The sequence below is a fragment of the Sinocyclocheilus rhinocerous genome, unplaced genomic scaffold, assembly GCF_001515625.1.
Source record: "Sinocyclocheilus rhinocerous isolate Xijiao unplaced genomic scaffold, SAMN03320098_v1.1 scaffold23, whole genome shotgun sequence".
Taxonomy (NCBI): domain Eukaryota; kingdom Metazoa; phylum Chordata; class Actinopteri; order Cypriniformes; family Cyprinidae; genus Sinocyclocheilus; species Sinocyclocheilus rhinocerous.
In genome coordinates, this window is record NW_015644367.1 from 896,683 (window position 1) to 924,479 (window position 27,797).

At 38.9% G+C, this 27,797-nt stretch overlaps 1 protein-coding gene across 2 annotated transcripts in view; it reads right to left on the reverse strand.

Annotated features, from left to right (window-relative positions):
* The window catches only part of LOC107758259 (transcriptional coactivator YAP1-like), a 37,662-nt gene that overhangs the window by 4,041 nt on the left and 5,824 nt on the right, over positions 1–27,797 (reverse strand). The window contains exons 3-6 of one of the 2 annotated variants that reach the window (XM_016575965.1): positions 12,974–13,092; positions 10,797–10,910; positions 4,320–4,492; positions 2,493–2,626 (exon numbers count right to left, since the gene is read on the reverse strand). In XM_016575965.1, the coding sequence (XP_016431451.1) occupies positions 2,493–2,626; positions 4,320–4,492; positions 10,797–10,910; positions 12,974–13,092 (540 nt within the window). The remainder of the gene's footprint in view (positions 1–2,492; positions 2,627–4,319; positions 4,493–10,796; positions 10,911–12,973; positions 13,093–27,797) is intronic. The other variant, XM_016575966.1, reaches the window with a different exon arrangement.

Here is a 27,797-nt window from a genome sequence, read left to right on the forward strand (position 1 = left end):
TCTCTCTCTCTCTCATTCAGCTCAGCTCCAACAATGAACTGTTCCAATTATACACTTATTTTCAGATTTCAGCTTTAATCAGTTTAAAACCATATATTAAAAGCTAACAGAAGCAGTAGCATTTACAAATAACAGCGTATCTAAAAGTATGAGACAACAACAAACAAAAAACATAGGCCTACCATTAAAAGCCGTGCTTGCACAGGTTCTGCACGATCCTCTTCAATAATATCCTCTGCTTCTCAATCAGGCTCAAACTGATAAGCAATATTATATTAACGATGCTGTTGTTTACAATACAACCGGAGCACATGCCGCTGAGGAGAGGGGCAGGACGTTTAGACACGCACTAGAGGCGGTTTAGCCAATCATAACACACTGGGCTAGCTAACCAATCAGAGCCCATCGCCTATTTCTGAGGGAGGGGCTTCATAAAAGAAGGAAATGATCAGGGTGTTTCTCACAGAAGGGACAGAGCTGTGTGGAATAACTAAATTATGTGAAAAATAATGCAAATTTTTTTTTTAAAACGAAGCATTGACACATGTTAGACTGCACTCCATAAACACAATCAAACCTAGAAAAAAAACAGTGAACCACCCCTTTAATTCAAATGAATGCTGAACTTTATATCCATTAAAGGGGTCATATGATGCAATTTCATTTTTTCCTTTCTTTTTGGCTTGGGAAAAAATATCTGCAATAAGCAGCTCAACTGTTTTCAAAACAGATAATAATCAGAAATGTTTCTTGAGCACCAAATCAGCATTTTAGAATGATTTCTGAAGGATCATGTGACACTGAAGACTGGAGTAATGCCTGCTGAACACTTTAAAAATATACTAAAACAGAAGACTTTCTTTTTTAAAATGTATATATTACTGTTTTTTTACTGTATTTTTGATCAAATAAATGAAACTCTGGTGAGTATAAAAAACAAAACAAAACAAATAAATAAAAGAAAGAATTTAAAATCTCAAAACACCCCAAACATTTGAACAGTTTTATTCAGTGTATATAAATATACTTTTTCATGTTTTTATTTAACATATTTGACAAACAAACAAATAAATAAATAATATTAGAAAAAAATATTTAACCACCACACAAAAGATGTCTACACAAAGCAAAATATACTGTGGCATTACGTGAACACACACTTGATTATTAATTTTTGACCACAATCCAAACTCAAAACAAGCTAAGAATAGAACAGATGACTGGGGGGAAAAGTTAGCAAAAAGAACATAACATCTTTTCTTATTAAGTAAATGTTTCTTGAATTTCAATACACAGAGAATCACAATATTATGAAGAGAATGATAGTGTGAAGAGCTGTGATTTAAAAGAGTGGAAACTGTACATAAGCTAAAACATAAATATGTTTTGATTTGTTAAAAGTACATTTCCATTTGTGTTACTCCAAAGTTTAAAAAAAAACATTGTTTTGAGTAAAATAAAAATTAATCCGCTAATTTTGTAGTCATTGCCTCTTAACTAACCTCTTAAAGATTTATCCAGAATAATTGCTAATAATTATTGCTCATTCCGCTAGTAATTGCTCGAAGTGTTTCTGCTTGTACTACTCGCAGTGGCCTGCTTTGAACTGCCTTTGAGAGTCATTGTAAAAGGTGTTGTTTTGTTGGTGGTCTGAGAAAAGCTCTCTATAAATAGCAGGCAGGCAGTTCAGTACAGAGTGCTCAAATAAAGAGGGCAAAGGACATGCTACAGTGAAGGAAAATACAGCAAGTTTCTTCTAATTAAGAGAATGAAATGTGGCTTCAGTGCATGAGAGTTGCTAGATGAATGAGCTCTTTGTGAGCGTAGCAGAGGTGGGAGGGGGGGCAGCCTTGTCTAAGACCGAGACCACATGTTCTCACTGGTCGCCTTGTTATTCACATCAAACCCTCATCTGCTCTCATGTAGGGGGAGAGATTTATGTGCTTGACCGCCACTGGAGGGCGCAATTCTCTGCCAAAGCAGCTTAATCCTGACTTGCTTTTAAACAGCTTCTTCAGCAGGTGTCACCAATGAGTGTCATTCAAGTTATAACACACACACACACACACACACACACACACACACGTCTGGTCAGCTATCCTTGTGGGGACTCTCCATAGGCGTAATGGTTTTTATACTGTACAGACCGTATATTCTATTGCCCTACACCAACCCTACCCCTAAACCTACCCCTCACAGGAAACTTTCTGCATTTTTAGATTTTCAAAAAACTTCATTCTGTATGATTTATAAGCTTTTGTACCCGTGGGGACCACAATTTAGGTCCCCACCGTGACACGAGTCCCCATGAGTCTGTGTGTAGTCAGGTTTAAGTCCCCACCAGGATATATAAACCAGTACACACACACACAATGCAGCCAAACATTCTTTGTGGGAAGGTTCATTGCCCTTATGTGCCTTTTAACTGGTAACTACTACCATGTTCTTGTATGAAAAACAGTCCTGCACTTTTGCAGTTTAATTCATCTTACCTGTTCAAGAACGGGTCAGAGCTGTTGGTGGTCATGTTACGGGCGTCTTGTCCCATGCCGGGTGAGGACACAGGGTTTTGAGTGCCGCCATCCTGCTCCATGCTGGTCGGCAGCTGGTTTCTCAGGGCGAGCTCCTGTACACACAAACAAAAGGAGTATGTGTCAAAGTGTGAAATTCATTGGTTTTCAGGAACGGAAACTTAACGCAAGACGAAATTAATGATTTTCTTTGGAATCAGTAGAGAAATGAGAGTGGATACATTTTTTTCTACTGAAGAAAAAAGGACAGAACAAACTATACTGGTTTTACTTTCAAACTATGTACACGTATGTGAAAACAGTGAGTGAGGTATGGGAAAGGAAAAAAAACAAAAACAACGAACTTAACCTGCAAGTTTTACTTATTTTCCTGTATCACCCTCTTGAGTAAAATGAAAGCCTTTCCCATCCAACATGTCATAAGTTACAAATCTGGTTATCATTTGTCAACGGATTGAGCAAGATTGTCTGTCAACATCCTTGATTATTTTACTGCCTCAGCTCAAACTGGTGGTTTGCAGAGAGTCACGCGAAAGTGTGGGTTTATTGCACATCATTTAGGGTACGGCAGAAGGGTCAGATCTTAGTTTTTTTATTACAGACTTCCTATGACTAATTGAAACTTAAATACGGTCACAACTTTCGCTGATTAAAGGACAACTCAACAGGCCGTCACCACAGAAAAGTCACCTCAACAAGTCAACATGACATCAACACTGACCCTATTGACTTTCTTAAAGCACTTTAGTCATCTTGTTGCAAATGATTCATTTAATCACATTATTTAAAAGAAAAAAATGCCCTTCTGTTTTGACTGACATCTTTAAATGTAGTTTTTATTAATTGTATTTTATTTTTATTAGTTTTTACAGTTAATTTTGATTTGTTTATTTTAGTTGAGTTTTAAATGTATTTAGTTTTTTTTTTTAATATTAGTTTTAATATTTTTGAGCTGCCAGAGTTAGTGTGCTAACTGAAATCATTTAAAATATTGTTTATAAAATTGTAAACAATTACAATGCATTCTGACAATGAATTTGTGGCAATTTTTATTGTCATTTTTAATTAGTTTTTTTTTTAGTTTTTAGCCAACTTTTATTTCACTAAGATCGGTGCCAAGCCTTGCACTACATTTTATGTGGATGAATATGTTTTTAGTAGGAAATATGTAATAATATTAAAATAGAATGTGAATGCAATTTTTTGATTGAGTGATTCATTACAGGATTTCCAGCCACCACATCAATGCCTTAAAGTGTATTTGAAGGCCTATCTTTATTGGTCTTTTAAGTGAGCTGCTTCTAGCTAGAGCCGGTAATATCATCCCTGAAGATCTCGGTTTATTTAGTTTTCCAGCAGGGGGGTCTGCAGCACTGAGTCAACACCGTGTTTACATTCCAAAGCAGGGGCAGCTGAACAAAACCTCCTCCACCTCTTCATCTGCCCCCTCATCTTGCAACCTCTCATTTAATAGCTCACAAAACATACACAGCAAGTATCTCTACGTCAGATTTACCCACTCTACACATCATGTACTGAGAAACAAAGTGCGACAAGTGGCTTTACATGTTTGTCAGATGCATCAATAAGCTGCAAGGTGGACCAGACCTTGTGCCAATAATCTTTCAGAACAACCTGTACAGTTAAACGACACGGTACATTACAAACAAAAATAAGCAACAGGAACGGCGAGTACACGAGGCACAGATCAGGGCCATTTCTGCAGCAGAAGACTGTGTGCCCGTCTAGCATGCGAGGACAGAATGATCTGACAGGTGTGTGTCTGACCTGCGGTCTCTGGCGAAGGAGCTCTTGTTTGATCCTCAGTCTCTCTTTCTCCATCTGGATCTGCTGCAGCCTGATCTGGTTGTTTCCACCCAGCACTCCGCTCTGTGGGCTGGAGGGCAACTGGGAGCCTTGCTTCACTGGAGCACTCTGGGAAATTCGCTGCTGGTTCATAGCTGAGGACACAATATTAATTACATTAGGATGTTTCATTCGCTCTGATAAAAAGTAAACATTAATTATTTTATATAGATTATTTTTAAAAATCAAATATTCTCACACTAGAAATTGTAGTCCCACACATGTAAATAAAACGTAATATTTGTCATGGCATTACAGTGTTACTATATTGTGTATATAAGCACTACGAAAATGCCATGTTAATCAGCACCCAGAATGTTACATATCATTTGTATGTGTGTGTATGAATAACTACATATTTAGATTTACATCTACATATTTACAATTTCCATATTTAGACCTATAACTGTGAATGTGTGTGTGTGTGTATAGAGAGAGATTTGTATGCATGTGTGTATATATATATATATATATATATATATATATATATAATAACAAAAATACCAGAATTGTTTACTTGATCGCAGATTCTACGTGACCTAAAAAGTCTTGGCATCCATCTAAAACGCTCTATGACCAGAGGCTTATTAAAACATGGATAAATAAATCAACTCATCAACTTACAGTTTAAGGCTCGTCGCCTTCCACTGTTAATTGACCCTTTGCCAGGAGTTTGATTCACAGGCGATCTGACCAATCATAACACTGAATCTGCCATTTTCTCTGACAAACAACCCACACAGAAGAGATTTACATTAGTGGACCTGAACTTGAAAATGGTGTGTATTGATGTGTCTTTCCGCAATTGAAACAAGATACTTTCTGATGTCCATTCATTTAGTACACACACATATATATATATATATATATAAAAATTAAATAAATGCCTAAAATTCAATCTCCAGTCAAAAATAACCATTCATAAAATCTGTCACTAAAGGGGGGAGTAGCATTAGCCATGTACAAGATACAGGGTATAAAAAGGCCTATCAATGCAAGTGAATGGAGCAATGCGTATTGCCACAGACGCAAACACAGAAACAAATGTTTTGGACCATAGGAGGTGGAGTGTAACAGTAATTGGACCAATGAAAATTGCTGTTTACTTATGCACTGGGGCCACCAGTGACAACAAAGCTGTGATGGAGCTGGCGTTGTCATGCGCGAGGGAGCCCCGTCTTCCCCGCTTATCCTCATCACCATTCAATCAGAGTGTGTTTACACTACCTCAGACCTGAATGAGTCTCCGCTCTCCTCTCACCATGGGAATCAGATCAGAGACTCACCACGCCTCACACACTGCAACCACCTTCCCCCACACTGGCCGAGGCGTGGAAGAGTGTGGGAATGTATATGGGAGCTATTGGGGGAGTGTGTGTGTATATGTGTGTGCTTGTTTCTCTTTAAAGACTCTTATCTCGCATAGATAGGGGTCTACTGAAGCCGAATGACGACTCTGGTGGAGGAGTAATGGCTGATCTCAGGGCAGGAGTGAGCAGTTAATACAGGCTGATATCTTGCAGCCAGATTTGTTGCGTCTGTGAACGGGAACACAACAAAAAAACTCTTGATTCTCAGATCTGGATTTCCCTGACTAGTCTGTACTTGACTGCTGTGGAGTTTCTGTGGGTATCTCACTTGGGAAACTCCACACCACAGCATGGAGATGACAAGAACACACAAACAAGTCTTATCCATGTGGCGGAATGACTCAGTGTTGCATAAGTGCAGCAGAACTGCAGGTTCGTGCCACGGACGTGTTCTCCTATGAGCCAGCAGGAGGAGGAGGAAACGTGCCAGAGGGACACAAATAAAAAGAGAGTGAGAGAGATAAAAGCTCAGATTGACGTAGTTTGCCCGTCTTCTCCACGCTAGCTCGGGAACACGACCATCCAGTAATAACAGTCTTTATCAGGACATCTCACAAAGCCGCCAGCCAATAGCAGCTCCCCTGTCCTCCTTTGCAGGTGAGACCGAAGTGGTGTTGGGAAACGTCAGGAAACGCAGCACCAGGACCTTTGAAGCCTTTGCTGGCTGTCGATTTAACAGGTTTATTGTATAAAAGTAGTGCTCAAGTTGCGTTTCCAGTTAAGAGATAAGCGCATAAAGCAGAGGAGACAGGGAAAGAGTCAATCTGTGTCCAGAAGAAAAGCCTCTCTATATCCTATCAAACAAAAACCTCAGCGGGCCACACAAAAGCAAGCTGTGAGCTGCCGGAAGCCAGCATGAGGAAATTCAGCTGTGACTAGCATGTAGTAGGAAACCAGTTGAAAGCAAGATGGAAGCCGTATCACTTACAAGAGGAAACAGCAGGTGGTATATGTATACATTAAGACTTGGAGACATTCACAGTTATTATTAGAGATTACTGCAGTGAGAAATGCAAATGTGTTTCCGTTATCCACACTAAGCTACTCAAGTAATACAAATAATTGAGCAAATAACTGAGTCAGACTGTCATTAAAGTGCTTTATAGTAGGCTCTTGGCTTTTTCTTTATACACACAGTGTTCTTCCAATGCGCACACCTGATTTAACCACAAATATCTGATCATTTATCCAATTATTTCACTAGATTACACCTGAAATCTCCTCCAAAAAGAGTCCTTTGATCACACAGAGACACATTTGAACAAAATCTGTGTTCATGCCATGTCGGAATTACCATAATTACATTTTTCCTTTTTGTAAAAACCATTCACTTCCCTGTAGAACTCATAATTACAACTTGTGAACTCAATTTTCTGAGAGGTCCAACTTGCACCACCTGATCACGTCAATGTCATGCAGAAACACTTAAAATGGCAGGGGCTTCAGCAGTTCTGGTAAATAAATCCTATAATTCGCTATTGTTAATTCCTTAATGCAAGAGTAATCTAAAAATAAATGAAAGACAAACAATAGAGTTTTGCATTTAGCACAGAGTCAAACAACTATCAAATGGGACCCTGGACCACAAAACCAGTCATAAGGGTAAATTTTTCGAAATTTTACTATTAAATACATCATCAAAGCTGAATAAATAAGCTTTCCATTGATGTATGGTTTGTTAGGATAGGACAATATTTGGCCGAGATACAACTATTTGAAAATCTGGAATCTGAGGGTGCAAAAAAAAAAATCTAAATATTGAGAAAATCGCCTTTAAAGTCCAAATGAAGTTCTTAGCAATGCATATTACTAATCAAAAATTAAGTTTTAATATATTTACAGTAGGAAATGTACAAACTACCTTCATGTAACATGATCTTTACTTAATATCCTAATGGTTTTTGGCATAAAAGAAAAATCAATAATTTTGACCCATACAATGTATTTTTGGCTATTGCTACAAATATACCCCAGCGACTTAAGACTGGTTTTGTGGTCCAGGGTCACAAATGTCCCGCTAAAACTACATTTATTAATAATGCATTTGCATAACGACTGTTACTTCTTGAATTGTGGTTTTGATTACTCAAATTACACATGCATTTAGCTGTTAATCGTATTTACCAAGAAGCGCACAGTTCTGAGTCTGAGGATGTGAACAGCTTGAGTAGAACGTCCCGTGATTACGACATGGTATGAATGCAGCAAAAGGTGTACATGTAAAATTTGAATTATTATTATTTTTTTTATAAATTAAGTAAATCCAGATATGAATGAATGTTAATGCCAGGTGTAAAGGGGGCATTAGGCACTTGGTAGTGGCCTATTTCGACTTGTGCTAGTAAGCAACCACCCAAAACATGCTAGCACCCACCTAGCAACACAGAACACCCCCAGCAACTCAACCTTAGCAGTGCGAACAGTAAGGGGAAGCACCACTAACATTTACTTCAGAAATCAAACTCTATGAATGCACTGATAAACTCTGTCACCTTTGAATGTGAACCACTGATGTCACATTCATCATCCTGTTTCCCAATAAGGCGAGTGCCTTGGGAATCGTGAAGTGTTTATGCAATCGTTCATGAGTTTGTGTGTCAGCTCAAAGCTCTGGAAAAGATGAGTGCTTTACAAGAGCATGACTTCCCTCTGCACTTGCCAACAAGGTGCCAACTCCTGCACTGAAGTACTATGATAATCCAAGCAGCCTGCAGCACACGGCAGATAACTGAAGGTTCCAGTTGGCCTTTGTGCTCAAAAACTACACCACAACAAAAAAAGATGGAGTTTGTGTGATTGTTTTTGAGTCTAAGGGCCAGATGAAGTGTGAAATACATCATAAAGTCATGTGGTGGACTCTCAGACCAGACCTCACGGCCTGTTCACAACCTCTTAGGAAAGAGGCACAAGTTTATCCTGTGGGCTTTCTTCCTTTTTCTCCTATTCCTCCCTTTCTTTTCCCTTTCCCTTCCCCCTCTGTGGCCCTGCCTCCGCCTGCCCCCTTCCTCTTTCTCTCTCACATTGGGTCTCTTTGACTGAAAAGGTCTGGAACAGATTAAGAGCAGAGCTGCAGCATCAAGAGGCCTGGCACCGACTCAAGTCCGTCTAGATGTGCAGCTGAGAACAGTTCTGCCTGCGCTGGGCCTCACGCGGGGTGGGAAGGGGGGCGAGACAGAAAGAGAGAATGGCCAGACTTCAGTTCTCTGTTAAAGGAGTACAATCCTATTCTACTCCCTGCTCAAATTACCCATGTGTCTCCAATGGGTGAGCGGAGACCCAGACGGGACAACATGTCAGGTTAGCAACATATTTAATCATTTGTTTGGGATTCGACAGGTGCAAGGAGGAGTTAACGTTCTTCTAACTCATAGAAGTGTTTCTGAAGTTGGTGAGAAAAAGTTCCTCCAAATGTCAGCAGTTCATCGACCTCAATGACAGGAGCTGAGGGATAAAAACACAAACACAAAGGTCATAATAAAATGCCGGCATAAGCAGTTACATAAAACCGCATTGGAACGCCCCAACTTTCTCAACTTGCCGGCAAGGAATGAGTTAACTGCGTCTACCCCTCTTGCAGTTCTCCCCCTCACATTACGTCTGTAATTCAGGGGCCCACCAGCCTTGTCCGCTGAACACTTATAAATCTTCAAAGGGCTTCACCCACCAGCGCCGACCCCCCTCCCTTTTTGTCTTTCGTTCTTTCTCTCTCCCTCGCTCTCCTGCCTGACCCAGCCCTTCACAGACTGTTTACCACTTGTGTGTTAGGTGTATGGAAACCTGTTTTGTAGCTGAGGATTTTGGTCAAAAATGGGGCAAAACATGCCTGTTCATACATGAAGGAGATAGTGAGATAGTGTCCCTAGGGAAAACTCCTTTGGGATGAAGGGAAAGCACCTCAAGCGAGAGTAACTCAAAGTGACATAAGTAGAAGCCTTCATCTCTTTGTGAGCCTTATGTGCTCATAGAAAAAGATTAAAGAGAGGGACTGAAAGGGGTAGAAAAAAAAAGGACAACCATCTCAGTCTGACAACCTTTCGGTGAACCATTTATCTTGACAGCAAAAAACAGATGATTAGATTAACGTGACAATTCCACTTGCTTAGATAAGTTTAATTGTCTCTGTGTATGGATTATGGATGCATATCTGAACAAGGGGTTTAGGGAACGGCATAATCAGATGCAGTTTGAGCTAGATTGTGAGTGTGTGCGTGAGTACAGGGATCACATAGAGTCCTGAGTGTGCAGCAGTTTTGGCTAACCTCAGTATGAGTCACAGGAAGCAGGAATACTCTCTGAATAGTGTGTGCCACAAAAGCACATACACACTCACTCACACACATAGCGCAGAGAATAGCCATCTACACTCGGTTTGTAATCAGCATCATGATTAAGCAATAAGAGACAGTTACAGTTATTTTATCACAGTGGAACTGTGTTCTTAGGACTTTGAGTGCCTTACAGCCCCTTAACAGAGACCACTGCAATGATGGGCCTTAGGTAAAGTGATGCACCGAAATTCATTTTTTACAGAAACACCAAACACTGAAATTAAAGTCCTCATTGAGCCAAAAACCGAAATCAAAAATAACATTCATGTAATTCAATTTGGAGACTGAACTCGGTACGCAGTTTAGGGTATTTTGTTCACAGGTGATAAACCAGTCGTATTAAAGCAACGAGTCGCCTCTTGATACTTTAGCTGAAATAGTTTTTTTACATACTTCTACTCTAGTATCAATTTTGGTCATAGTGAAGGGCGTCCCATGCAGACATGTTTAATTGTTGTTAGCTTATCCACACTCACGATGTTTAAAATGCATCAACGATGAAGCGTTAATGGTTTCCATCAATGAAACTGAATTTGCGGTTTCAGATGAAAATTTTAGTGCATCACTACTCGGGTGGCTTATTTATTTATTGTTTTATAAATTGTGGCAACACTGTTATGCTAAGAGACCAAAGTTCAATCAAAATTAATTTATTGTGATATTATTTTTATTACGATGAACTTTTATGACTTTAAGCTCACCATAACGCGGGTCAAGTCGTGGGTCCAGCCAAGAGGTGGTTTTGTTCTTGTGATTGATATAGTAGATCTCTCCTTCTGAGGTAATAGCTTGCTCCCAACCATCAGGAACAGGACCTGAGAGAGAACAGTCAGTGTACAGTAAATTATCCATTACTAACTGAAATTCAAATTTTAGTAATCTTTGGCCATAATCCACACATTTTTTTCATCCCGCATTTTCACGAGGTTGTGAAAGGTACGAGGTTGCGCAGGGCCGGTTTCTTCATTACGGCGATAGGGTCACAAAGATTTTTTTTTCGAACTGCAGGCACTGCAATGCAATCTCTATCGGTGCATCCGAAATTGCGTACTGTCTGAGTAGGTACTACATTTGAATTTACTTCATGACTGTTAAAAAAGTACGTTCTATAGAGTATGAATATGAGTAGAAAGAATGAAATTTGGCCGCACTACATCCGCCATGTTGTTACGGTCACGTGACCTACCAGCATCAGTTGCATCGCTTCACTGCCATTAATAAATCCTCTCCCGTGGCCTCGTGGGATAGTAAAGTGTCCATCGAATGCGCACTTCAGAATCCGGGCAGCATATGAGTTCTGGGAGGGCTAGCACTAACGTGCTTTCGTCATCATAAGCAAACTTAACTTGTGCAACGATTGGTGGGAACAAACATACCTCTATTATTAATTATCTTTAAGCTGAAGTCAGGACTTGTCTGTATGGCCTGAATAAAGCAAACCAGTATCTTATCAGTAAAGTCTTGATGGATGACGATTGTAATGGAGGTAAAGACGATTACAGTGACATGCAGGAGTTGTACATTATTAGACACACGTGAGTCCGTTATTATTAGTGTGCAAATAAACAAACCGTGTATGTGCGTTCTCGGATTGCTTTTTGCACGAGCACATTTCAGTATGGTCGCATGTCTGGTAAGTGTTTTATAATGGACACTCGCTGAAGAAGCGTGTTTTTATAGGAGTTTGCTGCGGTCAGTGGTGTTAATATACATATGGGCATCAGCACTCACTCTGACAGAGGAACTGTTCACTCCTCATGTTGAGCTGCCTTCAGATTGCCACATTCGACAAATTCAGAATGTTTTTATTTTCCTTTTCTTTTTTTATTTATGTTTTGCTCCGTTTAACAATTCTGAATGGATCGGTATATATTTATATACAGTCAGGTTAAGGCGACTGGTATAGTGGTCTGTTGGCATCTCCGTGTGTTCCTGTTTGGTATTGTAGCTTGAATTGTAGTTATAGAAAATGCTCTAAACAAATGTGAACAAATGTTTTTTCCTCAGTTATCATAAATGTTTTTTCCTCCATATACATAAATTGTGAATTATGAAAATTAAAGAATGTTTTAATTCAACTTGAAAAATCCTCGCAGAAAATATATTTTTGTGAGAATCATCCTCAAACTTAATCTTGAACTTTACTAACGGGATGTATGCTAAAATTGTTGGACGTGGCGCCCTACCTAGAAAATTTTCCACCAGCCGTCACTGGTTGATGGTATATACCTTTGTTGAGTACTGTTCAGTCTGCATTATTTCAACTACTTGTTTTAAATCATTGAATTTAAATGAATACAATCCCCATAATTTTGGAAAGAAATCTCCACCAATCACAGGATCATGGAAAGCAAAGTGATTTTTAAATACTCTTTTGCTTTGATTCAAAGTTTGTAATGTTGTGATTCACCTCGTGGCTGGTTTAAAACTATTTAACAAGACTTTTTAAAAATTCCGATTGAAAAAATAAATAGGAAACATTCTTCCGAAGGCCTCTTGAAAAAAGTGGGCAGAAACTGTTGCACTCTATAGTTTCCAGGACCAAACAACTTTGCAAAGAATGACATTAAAGTCTGTGGGGAACACCTTAAAACACTGAACAGGACCAGTCTTGTCTGAGTTCCTGTTGAACCTTACATAGTCTGGACACCCAGGACACTATTGTCACTCCAACCAGACATGTCTACCTAATCATCAACTGCCATTCACATGCATTCACTTGCATTCGTCTACCCTGATAAGGTTTTTGCTTTTGCTGAGGTAGAGGCGGGTTTAGGTGGGATGTAAACAGAGACTGCTACACCCGTAGGATTACCATAAGAATGCTGGGACTGGGAGTGTAGTTTTTAATATGAAATGAGTGTCTGGAGCGGCTGACCTGAGGCAGGGTTCATGATGTTCTGCTGCTGCATAGGCACTGGGCTGGCCGGGGCGGCCTGGTTCATCTGAAGGAGGGCCTTACGTGGATCCTGCCAGGTGGTCGTCTGGTCATTATGGCTATGAGGAGACAGAGACATACATAAGCAGGACAATTAAACAAAAATATTGTGGCTGTGACCTTACTGCTCCTTTGGCTGGACATATTGGGCCAAAACACAACTGTGAATTTTACATTTAGGACACATAGAATATATAAATAAATACATACATACATAAATATATATGTATGTATGTATGTATTCATATTATAATACTTTTATAAGCGATTACATCCGTTCTTGTTCTAGGCTGCATAAATCTACATTTCAAGGGCCGTGTACTACCATATAAACCAGTGTTAGATATCCCACATTAGTTTATTTGATTTAAACTGAGTGCTCAGATAAAACTCCCCGCAAGTGGAACTTTTACAAGATCTTTGTAAACACCGGAACACAGATCCATTTGGATAGCATCTCAGTCCTTTAATTTGCATAAGCAAAAGCGAACAGGAACCAAACATCTCCCAAGCCTCCTGCAAGCAAGTGTAAATGATGGTCTTTCCTGGAGCAAAGAAACTCCCATTAATTTAGTTTGCCTTGGCTGCTAAAAATAGGCTCTTATGAAAGTCCATTTCATAAACTTTACGATTGCCACCCACTCTTGTGTCAGATCCGCTGATGTATTGCTGTGGAGGAGGGAGTGTGGATAACCGTAGGCCGCAGAGTAAACTTCGACCCCGTTTACATGTGATTTGCCTGCGTGCAGTGAGTGGACTGAACCGGTGTCATCTGCACATGAAGTCACAGATTACGGTGTAAGGTCAGTGATGAATAACGCTTACTGGAAAACGAAACAACAAGTCCAAAAGGAAAGACTGAAGCCAGGCTTACACCCTTCTGTTTATTCAGATCTTAGACAGCAGGGTGGCAGGGAGAGCAGTGCTGCTTGACGCAGTGTTGTTCTCTTTTTTTACTGCAGTTTATCACTTAAAGGTTAAGCAGTTTATGCTGGAAAATTAAGGCTTTTAAGCCTCAATCTCAACACAAATACCCAACAGACGTACAATCAAAAGAAACAAAGTTAATCCTAAACTATTTACCTCCAAATATCAACGTTCGAATTAGGGACGCACCGATACCGGTCTCCTGTACTCGTACTCGTTCAAATGCCCCAATACCAAACGCCGATACCACACAGCATGTGATAAGCGCCATATTCAAACAAAGAAACACCAACAACAGAACAACAGACAGCAGAAAGGAGTTAAGGATGTTTACTACGAAGTATATGTATGCAATGGATATAATGTTAAACATTCAGTATTAACGCCTGTATAGCTGGTGTGCGCGAGCTGATAAACAAAGCACGCTGAGTGGATTGAGCGCGCGGCGGCGCAGATGCGCGAGCTTGTCGAGTGAATATATCTTTCTCACAGACATCACTGGAAAGTTTGTAGTTCGGTCGGATACGTCAAAAACAAGTAAGTAAAACAATGCACAAGTTACTTAACAGTGGGGGGGGGAGAGAGAGAGAGAGAGAGAGAGAGAGAGTCTGTTGTGTGATCTTTGATGTTCACTCACTTAGCACACGCATCATTTGGATTAAAACAAAATCGTAAAAATAAGACCATTTATAGGGGCATTCACTATAAACATCATTTATTTTCAACCTTAGGCATACATACCTTTCTGGCGAAAGTGAAACTAAAGGCAGGGTCAGTCATGGGTCTCCTCCCAGGAGGTTTCTTTCTCTCGCTGCCTGTTCCAACACACTGAAGTGTCAGGCTCTTTAACAATCTGGCGCCAGTTTTACAAAGCTTTCACCTGCTGGACAAAAGCTCAGACCAAGCTACGACCCAAAACCCTAAATGCTATTCACTTGTTTCTCTTTTCCTTCAGCTCTGCTCTCTTTGCCTATTTAAGACCGTTTTTGTTGCCCAAAAGTAAGATATGCATGCACTGAACTTATGCTTGGGCATCTTGACTAGTGATAGACCAATAAATCTATTTCGAGATTATTGGGATTGACTGATAAACATGTTTGATTGGCTAATAAATGTCACCGTCTCCTTGTGCCAGTTTCTAAATCTACTGACAGCCTTGTCAATAGATAAAAAGGGAAGATTGCTGACACGTCCCCCGCGTAATCTACACCCCTGGTACTAGCATTATATGGACCATCAGCCATCCTGAACTCTTGATATTGACATCAACTATTGAAAAACCCATGTTGTTTGGCCACTAGTCTTGATAGATATGTTGTTATATATCTTGATAGATGTTGTTATTAATATTTTATGTTCTTTGATTTCTACTATTTATGTACAGCACTTTGGTCCATTTTTATGGTTTTGATAGTGCTTTATAAATAAAGGTTGAGTTGAGTTGAGATATACAGCTGACCACTAGTCTACTGGAAGAGAAACCACAGGACAAAAAAAAAACAAAAAGCCCGGGAGGATGTTTGACCTTGTGGATAAATGAATTCTGCAGCTTTCTGACAGGTTTTGTTTGCAATACCGAATTGGCAAGACCCTTTCCCATCATAAACATTTTTTCTTGCCGTCACTTTCTCTTTGCCACCAATTAGTCACTATTCCACCATCACTGCCTTATGAGAGAGTGAGGGAGGGAGCAAGAATAACAAAAAGAGGAGAGAGAGAAAGAAAGAGACTGACTCAGCACTTCACCACCCCCTCTTCTCTAAGCTCCCTCTTGTTTATGCTTTACTGATCAAAGGATCTGCCAAAAACTGCCCCTCTCCCACCCACCTACCAGTAAGCCACCCTACCCCCAACCCACACACACTCCAGGAAAACAACCCAGGCCACAGCAGACGAACAGGGGGCCTCTTCACGAGGGAGGGCCAAATGACCGTCAAACACAAAGAAAAGGCCACAGAGGAGGAAAAGAAGGAGGAAAAAACGAGCACGGAAGCAATCCTTCAGAACTCCATTGGCTGAGTGGATGGCTGTGGTCCTGTTACACTTTATGTCACCCCGATCCTCCCCCTCCTATTGCGGCTGGAAACTATGACAGAGACACGGGTGGAGCGAGGGAGGGAGAGTCGGTGTGAGTTCATATTAATTGGAGCACAGGATGTCGAGTATTAAGATCTGCTCGGCGAGGGCAGACGCAGGCGCACTCACACAGGTGGGCTTTATTAGCCTGAGCGCTCTGCCCACACGGTGCCTTTTCCATGCAAAACACTGAACAACATGAATATTCTTTTAAGCTAGTGGTCAGTGAGTGAATATACATTTTTTTGAGAGTAGGGTCGATACATAATAAAAAAAAATATATAATTGATTACTTATAGTTACCTGTTGATAATATATATAATAAAATATAATACATATATGAAAACTTAATTCCGTTTTAAATCAAACTTTATCCCAAGTAAAAAGTGTGTCCATATTGGAGGGGGGGGGGTTGGCATATCACAGTTTCCACAAAAATAAAATATTAAGCAGCACAACTGTTTTCAACACTCACTCACAAAACACTGACGCTTGTTTAATTCAGTGTCACAATGATCCAGAACGAGAACTATTGACCGTAACCAACACAAATGACAGCTTACTTACAACGTGCTGTTTTCTGGCAGTGGTTTGAAGGCAAAAATCTGCAAACAAACTCCAGACACTGAATTCAAGCTAAAAGATTAGCTTTGTTCCAAAATCTAGTAAGACGACTCGCTTCCTACTGCCTACATAGGCAGCATCCTAAACATCATAAAAGAATGATTTGGAGTGCACTATATAGTGAGCAACTCTACAAAACACACAAATAGCTCTGTATGGAAGAATCACAAATGATGGCAGAGCTGCTAAGCTGATGACGCAAAATTAATAAGAAAAAATAATCAATTTAATGCATGCATGCTGAATAAAAGTATTAATTTCTTTAAAAAAAAATCTTCTGACACTTTTAAATGGTAGTGTAATTAAAACTAATTATTTTTAATTCAGTTTTAAAGAATGACCTCATGGCAATGCATTATGGGATTGCCGTCTTTGTGAAGGATCTCTTTGAAGGTAGCATAATTATGTTGCCTAGTTTCTGGAACAGATTTTATGTCTGTGAGGCTGCTGTCTATACAGGCAGTTCACTAGCTTTTGGAACAGAGCAAATGTGCTTTTGTAGTCAAAAGCACACAATCCAGTCTGGGTCAGAGCCCTACCATTGCGTCACTCTTGAGCGTCTGCTCATGCAATGTTCTCTCTGCTCTTCCAGCGCACACAAACACACTTCACAAATGAGGCAGACTGGCTTCCCTTTACTCAGCGGGAAAGTACCAGAAAAATGGGAGGACAGTCAAAAAGCAGCCAAGAGTAACAATAATGGTGAAATCCATATGCATTTAGTACTTTGCCCGTGATTTATTCATGATGCCAACCTGTATTTGATGAATAGAAGCATTAGAGATAGTCATTATCATAATATGTTGTGCCAATACATTACAGCTAATACGCTGAAAAAAAGGTTGTAAAAACAATTTTCACTCAGAAATTGCTAAAAATGTCACAAATAATTACAAAGAAATGGAAAGTAACACATTGAATTAAATATAAAATTATAAAAAATATTTTAAAATATATTAAAAAGTATAAAGATCACATTTTTCCTTGCAAAACACACCAATAAATCATTTTTGTTTCTTTTACAAGTTTTTTTTTTTTTTGCAGTAACAATAAGTGATTAGTTAAGTTCACTCATCAGTGCAGTTTAATGAGGCTGACTGCACATTCACACCAACAAACTAACACCTATGGCAACGGTATCCCACACTCCCACCAGAAAAACATCATCACCGCTCAGGGCCATTACAGATTGCTGGGGGCCACCAGCTGAGAGGCATTATTGAAGATTATAGGGCCAGAGATGGAGACAAAAGCGTAGACCGGATAGACGTCCGCTCAAGAGACCCCCACAAACACCCTCCAGAGCTTCAAACATCATCAGCCAGATGACTGCAACCTTTTTCTGGAGCTCTACTCCCCATCCCAGACTAAGCACTGAAAAGACAGACTGGGAGAATGACAAACAGACAAAGAAAGGTCTACAACCCTGGTAGCAGGCTTTTGCTTTATAGCCAATAGACAGGGAGAGCGGAGGTGGGGATTCTGGCACTCAAATCACATTGAGCCATGACCACACAGGAATCACTCCATGACACTAAAGGACACAGAGCTCTATAGAAGCTCACTTCCTGATTTCCTCTCCAGCTGTTATCACTGCTCATGAAACCAGAGAGCGCTTGAGGAGGAGGAGGAGGTGGTGGTAGGTGGAGAGGGGTGGTTAGCGAGCTCACGGCACTGGGCCTAGACCCACCCAAGCACTCGACATGATTGATGGCCCAATTATCAGGGCCCTGTTTATTGTGCTGTAGTTATTTAGAACACAGCAGAGCTTGAGGTGCAGTGATGAATGCTTCTCACAGTTGCACTCAACACTCAACTGCATGTTTTCCACTTTGCCTAAGAAATAACAAATATTTGACCTCAAAATATGGAGCATATACTGGATGAGCGGTATTCAAAATAGAAAAAAGTGCCAAGACAGCATTCCCTATTCTCCATTTTCAATCCAAATTTAGCATTATACTTACTTTCACCTGAGAATTTGTGGTAAAAGCGTATTTCAGACAAAACACAACTTAAGCTCCATAAACAGCATCTGTTTACCATTGAAAATAATTTCAACTGGTTCCAAAGTTCCTAATGGAAAAGTATTTACAATAATTGCATTATTACCAGATGTGCAACTTATCCATCACTCTAGTCTCATGGCAACATGTATAATGGTTATACTTTCAAAATTATAAACATTCTTCTATTGTAGATGCATTAATGCAAATTTTTGTTCGTTTTTTTTTTTCAAGTTGAGGGACGAACGGAGACCATTTGCAGTAGTAATAAGTAGTAATCGAAAGCACAGATGCTGCTGGTAAAGATTTTGTTGTATTTAACATGAATATTCTTTTAAGCTAGTGGTCAGTGAATATTTTTTAATAAAGAGTGAATATTTATTTTTTTGAGAGTAGTTTTGATACATAATAAAAAAAAATAATTTATTACTTATAGTTAAAATATAATACATATATGAAAACATTCAAAAGTTTGAGGTTTGATAGCTGCTGTTTTTGGGGGTGGGGGGGGGTGGACATATCACAGTTTCCTCAAAAATAAAATATTAAGCAGCACAGCTGTTTTCAACATTGATAATAACAAGAAATGCACATTAGCATGCTTTCTGAAGGATCATGTGACTGTGTGATATGGAATGTTTTTCTGAAGTGTTCGGCGTAATGGCTGCTGAAAATTCAGCTTTGCCATCACAGGAATAAATTAAATTACATTTTATAATACATTAAAATAGAAAACAGTTATTTTAAATTGTAATAATATTTCACAATTTTGCTGTTTTTACTGTAAATTTTTTTTTTAAGAATTTAAGGATAAATCTTACTGAGCCCAAACTTTTGAACGGTAGTGCATCTGTCTATTACTAGTAAACACTGTTAAAATAATGACTTCTACACTACAACGGTGTACACAAGGACTCTGTATATTAGCTTAGCATAACACACACTGCGTCTAATGAGGCCAAAGAGAGGCAGCCATTATGAATGACTGAATGCTGCTAGTCAGGACAGAAAGAGGACATCAGACCTCAGTCAGCTCTGCATTTCTCCCTCACGGCCGAGCGAGCGAGCGTGCATCAGGACGGGTGGATGAGTGACTGAGCTTCCGTCAGCAGGACATCATCAGGAGAGATTATTGAGCGACCTGCTGACCTCTGGCCGGATTTAAGTTCCTCTTTGAAGGAGGGCTCATATCACAGGGTCCAGCGAGAGAAAGAGAGAGAGATACCATAGAGAAACTTTGGTAAAGGTTACGACGTTCTCAGAAGTGGTAGGCAAGCTTTATTTTAACATTTAAATCATTGATCTTTTTATTTTTTTAAATGAAAATGTGATTCTTCACATTTAAGGTGGGTCTTAAAGGCAGAGTAAGGGATTTCTGGTAGCCAATGTTGATATTTGAAATCACCAAAACAAACACGCCCCTACCCCAAAAGGGTCTTGCCCCTATTTTGATAGCTCCGCCCCACATATACGTACGCAACCCAGGCAACGATTAGTTCTGTGAAACAAAGCAAAATCAATGTTACACCGTGTCTACGGACGTGAGCGGCGCGGTGCAACAAAAAAACAACAAATCTGAATGTGACACATTCAACACACTCAACACACTCACTTCACTATTTGGTCAATTTAAAGAGCATTTTGAACGGGATGCTGGTCTAAATACATAGGCAGGGGTTTTTCTTGAGGCAGTTTGTTCTGCAGTGACAGTTAGGAGCATTTATGTCTGGGGCAAAGGTGCTACATCAGGACTGGGTAAACACTGGTCTGGCTAACTCTGCTTTCTATATGCACACACACACACTCACAGATGACACTTCAACAGGAAAGGGGCTTGTTTGTGTGTGGTCAATAAGGCACATGCTTGACAAACACACATTTGCTCAAAGTAAATGCTTCACACTAGATGAGCTGAGAAACAAATCCACCCTGACCTGGGAAACTAAACATTACAAAAACGAGGCCACTGTAATCTAACAAATGACTTAAACCAGGAAATGGGTCTAAATGGGTCTGCTGCTCACGTCGTAAAGTACAACGAGTTCAGAAGTCAATTTAAGCTCAAACGTGAGTTTAAAAATAAATAAGGGATGTAGGACCAAAATACTGTATATTATATAAACAACTATATTATGCAAGATTAATCACAACAACAATAATAATATGCTCTACCATCAAAATGTTGGGGTCTGATTAAAAAAAAAAATTTTTTAGTGTAATTTTATTTAAACAAAAAATATAGTAAAAACAGTAATATTGTGAAATATTATTGCAATTAAAATAAATTAGCAGAATTTTCAGAGCGCCATTACTCCAGTCTTCAGAGTCACATGATCCTTCAGAAATCATTCTAATATGCTAATTTGGTGCTCAAGAAACATTTCTTGTAAATGTTGAAAACAGTTGTGCTGTTTAATAGCTTTGTGGAAACCATGATAAAAAAAAAAAAATCAGGATTCTTTGATCAATAGAAAGTTTAAAGGCACAGAATTTATTTGAAACAAATCTTCTGTAATATTAAGAAATGTATTTACTGTCAATTTAATGCATCCTCCTTGCTAAATAATAGTATTAATTTCTTTATTTTAAACCCCCAAAACTTTAGCAGTTTTGATATTTTTAATAAATGCAAAGAAAAATACTTTACAATAAAGTTACTAAAGCTATATATTTACGTTGGTAGTTAATAGTTATAGTTTTCTTTGTGGCTCACACTCGAAAATAACATTAAGCAGTCCTTTCCACTGATATCTACTGCTTTATTAACGATTTAACAAAATCTCAACCGATTCACACATTTCAACCATCACACAGTATTCACCAGCATAACACCGCCCAACTCTAGGAGATAGGCTTATAAAAAGGCCTTGATCATGCATGAAACAAAAGTATGATTGTGGTCTGGGTTTGAGGGGAGGACAGCCTCTCCCTGTGATGTTGATCACATTTGCAATAGCAAACTTTCACTCCCTTCACCAGTCCTCCACACAAATGTGCTACAAATGGAGCTGGGAAGAGAGGCCTGACCCAGATGGCTAAACCGTTAGAAATCAAAGAGACGGCCAAAAGCAGTACACAACACGCCTGCTCCAAACTCACACATACGAGGGTGCAATTCAACACAGCGTGATTCACACTGAGCCTCCCGATGAGCGTATTTAAACACAGACAGGAGTGGCGGAAGATGGAAGTTAAAATCACATGATCACAAAACTCCTCACAATCCTGTCACGTCTATATTTTGTCCGTAAAACCCAGATGAACCATTTCGAAATTGAGACAAATTTGAATTTAGCCTATGCCTCCTTTCAGAAAGGGGAAAAAGGCAGAAAAGCAAATATTTTCCCAACTGGCCACAGGAAAAATGGAGTTTGAGTGTGTGAGGAAAATCCAAAAGAAAACAGGTCACCCCAGAAGACTGCAGCACTCAATAACAAAGACTGTCTAAGCTAGCAGTGTGTGTCTGGACATGTAACGCTTCCAGAAGCAGCACCATTGCACTACAATACTACTACAAAAGCCTCGCTCCTAATACACGATTTCTTCAGAGGAAAAAAAAAAAAAAAAATACTACTACAAAAGCCTTGCTCCTAATACACGATTTCTTCAGAGGAAAAAAAAAAAAAAAACTTTCCTGTTTGCTTCCAGAGGAGCATCAATATTAAACCAGTACTATTCAAATATTAAACTGGCAAAAGTAACTTTTAAAAATGTCCCCTTAATAATAAACTTCATGAGTACTAATATTGTTTTCAGCAATGAGCAACATGTACAGTATGTATTAATTCTATATTTTATATCTTATATAAACTTAAATTTGGGTGTATACAGTACTTCATCTCATTCGTTTAGAAATGATTTATAACATGGACACAGATCAAAGTTATTAATTTATTCATAATATAATAATAAAAGACTTATGCACAAAAGCTTCAAAAGAGTAAAACTAACATTAAAAAAAAAGACTTTCCTGTTTGTTTCCATCGGATAACCAATATTAAATCAGTGTTATTAAAATATTAAGCTGGCAAAAATAACCAGTTTCCTCTTAATAAATCAATGAGTATTATCAGTGACTATGTTTACATGGACATCAGTAATCTAATTATTTACCTTATTCTAAATAAGCCAATATTATGATTATGGTGTTTACATGAGTTGCTTTTAGAATATTCCTTTCATGTTCCCGTTTTACATGTTATAGTACATAGTTCGATTAATGGCACACGACATTACGTCCCCACGTGACACCTTCCGACGTCCCCTCCGGAATACGTATAAACATATAGTTCGTCTTTGTGATGATGCCATGTACAGTTTTGGGTGTTTCATTTTTAATTTACTGAAAGCTTCAAGTGCAGTTAATTATTTCAGATCAAAGTTATTAATTTATTTATAATATAATAATAAAAGACTTATGCACAAAAGCTTCAAAAGAGTAAAACTAACATAAAAAAAAGACTTTCCTGTTTGTTTCCATCGGATAACCAATATTAAATCAGTGTTATTAAAATATTAAGCTGGCAAAAATAACCAGTTTCCTCTTAATAAATCAATGAGTATTATCAGTGACTATGTTTACATGGACATCAGTAATCTAATTATTTACCTTATTCTAAATAAGCCAATATTATGATTATGGTGTTTACATGAGTTGCTTTTAGAATATTCCTTTCATGTTCCCGTTTTACATGTTATAGTACATAGTTCGATTAATGGCACACGACATTACGTCCCCACGTGACACCTTCCGACGTCCCCTCCGGAATACGTATAAACATATAGTTCGTCTTTGTGATGATGCCATGTACAGTTTTGGGCCTTTCATTTTTAATTTTATGAAAGCTTCAAGTGCAGTTAATTATTTATACGTGCATACAGACGATGGCGGTTTTGAAGCTCTTTTATTTGCCGTCAAACGGTTGACCACTGCCGTGTGTGTATCCTGTCGCAAAATGCGGCAAAATGTCCTACATGACGGTAATAATGTGATGAAGGTGTTTACATGTCTATTCTGCACTTCAGTAATGCGACTAAAATAGGAATACTCCACATGTCTTAATTCGATTTCTGTTTACTTATAATATAATTCATCGATTATGACTTTAGCCGGATTAAGGTAATCAAAAATCTCTGTTTACATGGTAGATTCTTAATCAGAGTATTGTCTTAATCGTATTCATCGATTATGACTTTAGCCGGATTAAGGTAATCAAAAATCTCTGTTTACATGGTAGATTCTTAATCCGAGTATTGTCTTAATCGTATTAAAATCGGAGTATTGTTGTCCATGAAAACGTACTCATTGTTTACAGCAATGTGAAACCTGTATACCATCTCAGAAAATGTGTTTTAGGGTTTCATTTAAAGGAGACATATTATGCCCCTTTTTACAATATGTAATATAAGTCGCTGGTGTCCTCAGAATGTGTCTGTGAAGTTTCAGCTCAAAATACCCCACAGATCATTTATGATATCATTTTGAAAATGCCCATTTTGAGTGGAAGCAGAAACACGCAGTTTTTCGTGCCTTTCTCTTTAAATGCAAATGAGCTGCTGCTCCCCGCCCCCTTTTTCAGAATAGAGCTGCGCCATTACAGCTCATACCTGCTAAAAAACATCTGTTTTGGTTCCGATTATTGTGTTTATCGCGCTGAACTCATGCGTTTTAAACCATATTAGTTTAAACTTCTGATATACGGTTTTCTGAGTGCACACGGACAGAAAGCGGCTGTCACAGCATGCGAGTACTAAACTAAGTTCTCATTCACACACAAGTTTACGTTAAAAACACACGAGCTACAAAAACAGTCGGTTATGTCTATGAAGGTAAACAGCTGGGAAATAAATTGCATGTTTATTTTAGATCTGTGTCGCAGCAGCAATACACAGTAAATAAATCAATAAATTAGGGATGCACCGATACCACTTTTTCCAGTACTCGCCCGATACCGATACTTTTATTTTTGGTACTTGCCGATACCGAGTACCGATACCGATACTTTTATTGCATTTGTACATTTTTTAAATATTGGGTAGGTAAACCAAAAGGGTATGTATAATGTTAGTTGGTTAACTTAAAACCTGGAAAAGTCAGATTTTCATGATATGTCCCCTTTAATATTTTGTAACCCTTTAATATTCTGTAACCAATATGATTGATATAGCTTATCATGCATCTCCAAGTTGATCTGCGATTACATGCGATTGTGCACGTTACAGCTGCCAACCACGAGTAATGAGAGTCCTAATGATATACATTCAAGGGAAGCCCTGCCATCATGAGTCCTTGTGTTTTTCTAGTTTGTCCAATCATGCTCACCTCTTTCCCGAACCCAAGAAAATCCCATGGTGGAAGCAGACAGCAGGAAGGAAACAAGGGGGCCATTTTTAGTTTACGCATCTTGAGGCCACACTGATCTAGTGGTAGAGTAATTTGTGAAAACCAAACAGTGCTCATTAAATCACTTAACACCACGCTTTTACCATCACCACCGGGTCCCCTCACACTCTTATGACGGGTCATGTCCTTTAACTCCTCACCCAAATGGTAGATCTTTTCAAAATTATTTTTAAAGATTTTCAAAATTACCTTATCAGGCATATTCAGCTACATTTCTAAACAAGAAAGGCATTTGAGACAAACATTACAGTCTAAATGCATGTATGTGCAACTAAGTTTTGTCTTCAGGAAAGACTCTGAGACACACCTTTGTATAGGAAATATAAGCAGCATGCGGGTGGAGGGGTAACGGTGGTTCCCATCACAGGGTCTAATCCCTGTGGTAGTTGGGGTCCACATCCCTGAGGGCCCTTCTCAGCTAGGACTGCCCTCCCATGGGCTAAATCCCCCCACTGAGTCCTGGCTTTAATAAGACAACGGAAACACTGATTAGCCCCTCTATTTGGCCACATTCTCCAAATTAGAATCCTTCATTAGTTTATGACCCTGGTCTCAGTGTTAGTGCCCTGTGAACTTAACCCCCCCTCCTCCTGAGGTCCCAAAAAACAGGCAGGCGAAAACTAAACAAGATGACCCTCAACCGCCCCGAGCCCCCCTTCCCCTCGGTCCAAGTCTATTATAAATCAAAGCTCACAGTAAACTGTTGGAGAAAAGGGAAAGAGAGGAGAGGTCAACACATCATGTTGACCTTTCCCACTTCTGTCTTCCATGGGGTTAATAAAGCAAGCAGGAAGACAAGGGGGAAAAACAGGGGACGAGACCTTAGGAAGTAAAAAAAAAAAGGCTTATTAGGTTAATTTGTTTTAACCTCCAGTAATTCTAGATTCAATCTACACATTCAATGTGCAACAAGAGTTGCAAAGAATCACATGAATTCAACAATTTGCGCTGCTAAATAAATCTGTATTTAGCAGATTCATAAAATGTAAATAATGGATTTAGATCCCCTTAAATACATTTGTTTCGACATACCGTTTATAATGAATGTCATAATTTTGTCTGTTAAGCTGAGAAGTTTGTTTTATACTTATATTTTTCATTCCTATTCTGTTCTAAATCCCATTAAAGGACTTGTTGTGGAATAAGGTGAATTAAACTAAATGCTTATAATGTTCGTAAAGGTTTCATTTTGGCTATCCATATTTTACATTAATTCTTAATGTAATAAAAAATGTGACATTCACCCAATTATCTGTTTTTTTTTCTCTCTCTCTCTCTCTCTAACCAATGTAATTTTGACCCAACTTAGTCACACGCAACTTATTTTCCAGAAAATATTATAGTATTACTGTGTTGGATTCTCAGGAAGATTCACAACTAACATCTGAAAGCACCACAGAACTCGCTCCCTATAATCCCAGACTTTTGAAGCATCTTCAAATGACTGGGTGTTGCAGGTTGATTATGACTTCTGATAGCTTTGTGTTTCCTGCCATTTTCATCCCGCTATCAAAGTGTCACAGGACACCACTGAGGCCTGAGCAAAGGCTGAACTAAATATAGGGCAAAAAGGTTACAGTGTAACCATTCATGGCTAAAATCTAACTAGGTTTAATGCAATAGATCTTTTACTGTGTGTCCAGAGTCTCTCAGTCTTGTTTGTTTGTCTATATCTGACCAGGTCACATGAGTGTCACTGGATAAATAAAGCAACCCTCTCATGCTTTCCCTGCCTGCTTTATCTCTACTGAGCGGATTCACAAACTGCACTTTCATTCACGCCGAAACGGAAACCAGGCTGCTTGTCAGACTTCCCTTAGCTGTGTGACTTACATGTGGCCAAACACAAGAGCCATCGGGATACTTCGCACACCGACATCTGCTTATCTGCAACCAAAATGAATGGTAACAAACATGCTCTCTAATGAAATCTCTGGCCTTAGGAGAATACAGCAGAACACAGCAGTAGTGGTCACCTGAAAGTAATGTGAGCTTGTTACAGTTTCAGACAGGTTGGCTCACAGCCCTCTCACCACCCCTCATCTGAAGAGGGCCTGATTATAAATAGGAGTGTGTTTGTTTTCTAGGACAAGCTTCCTGAAAGCCTTCAGTGTTTCTAGATTCAAACTACACTTAAATATGCAATGGGAGTTACAAAGAATCAGAATTATTCAACATTTCATGCACCTGGTAAATGAATCTGTATTTACCAATTGACGGTAGCCACTGACTTAAACAGTATGGAAAAAAAAAAATACTATGAAAGTCAATGGCTACCGTCAACTGTTTGATTACCAACATTCTTCAAAATATCTTCTTTTGTGTTCAACAGACGAAAGAAACTCATACAGGTTTGGAACAAGTGGGGGGTGAGTAAATGATGACAATTTATATTTTTGTGTGAACTATCCCTTTAATCTATACCAGGCCAGAATAACAATGGTTATCGAGCTGTCAACACTTGACAATGTAACGGGGAACCGCAAAACTCAACTAGATGGTCTAAAAGAAGCACTGCATAATTAGACTGGTTTCAGATTCATCTGACCTGAATCAGACTCGTTCTTAAAAGTTTGCATAAGATATACAAAGCATTGGAACAAAATGACACATTTTAAGTCGGACAATTTTTAACTTGACAAACTGTCTTAGAAACAATGCTCATGATGCTTAAAAACAGTTTTCAGATTCACCTGACAAGAGTTTACATGTCTCCCCCCCCCCAAGG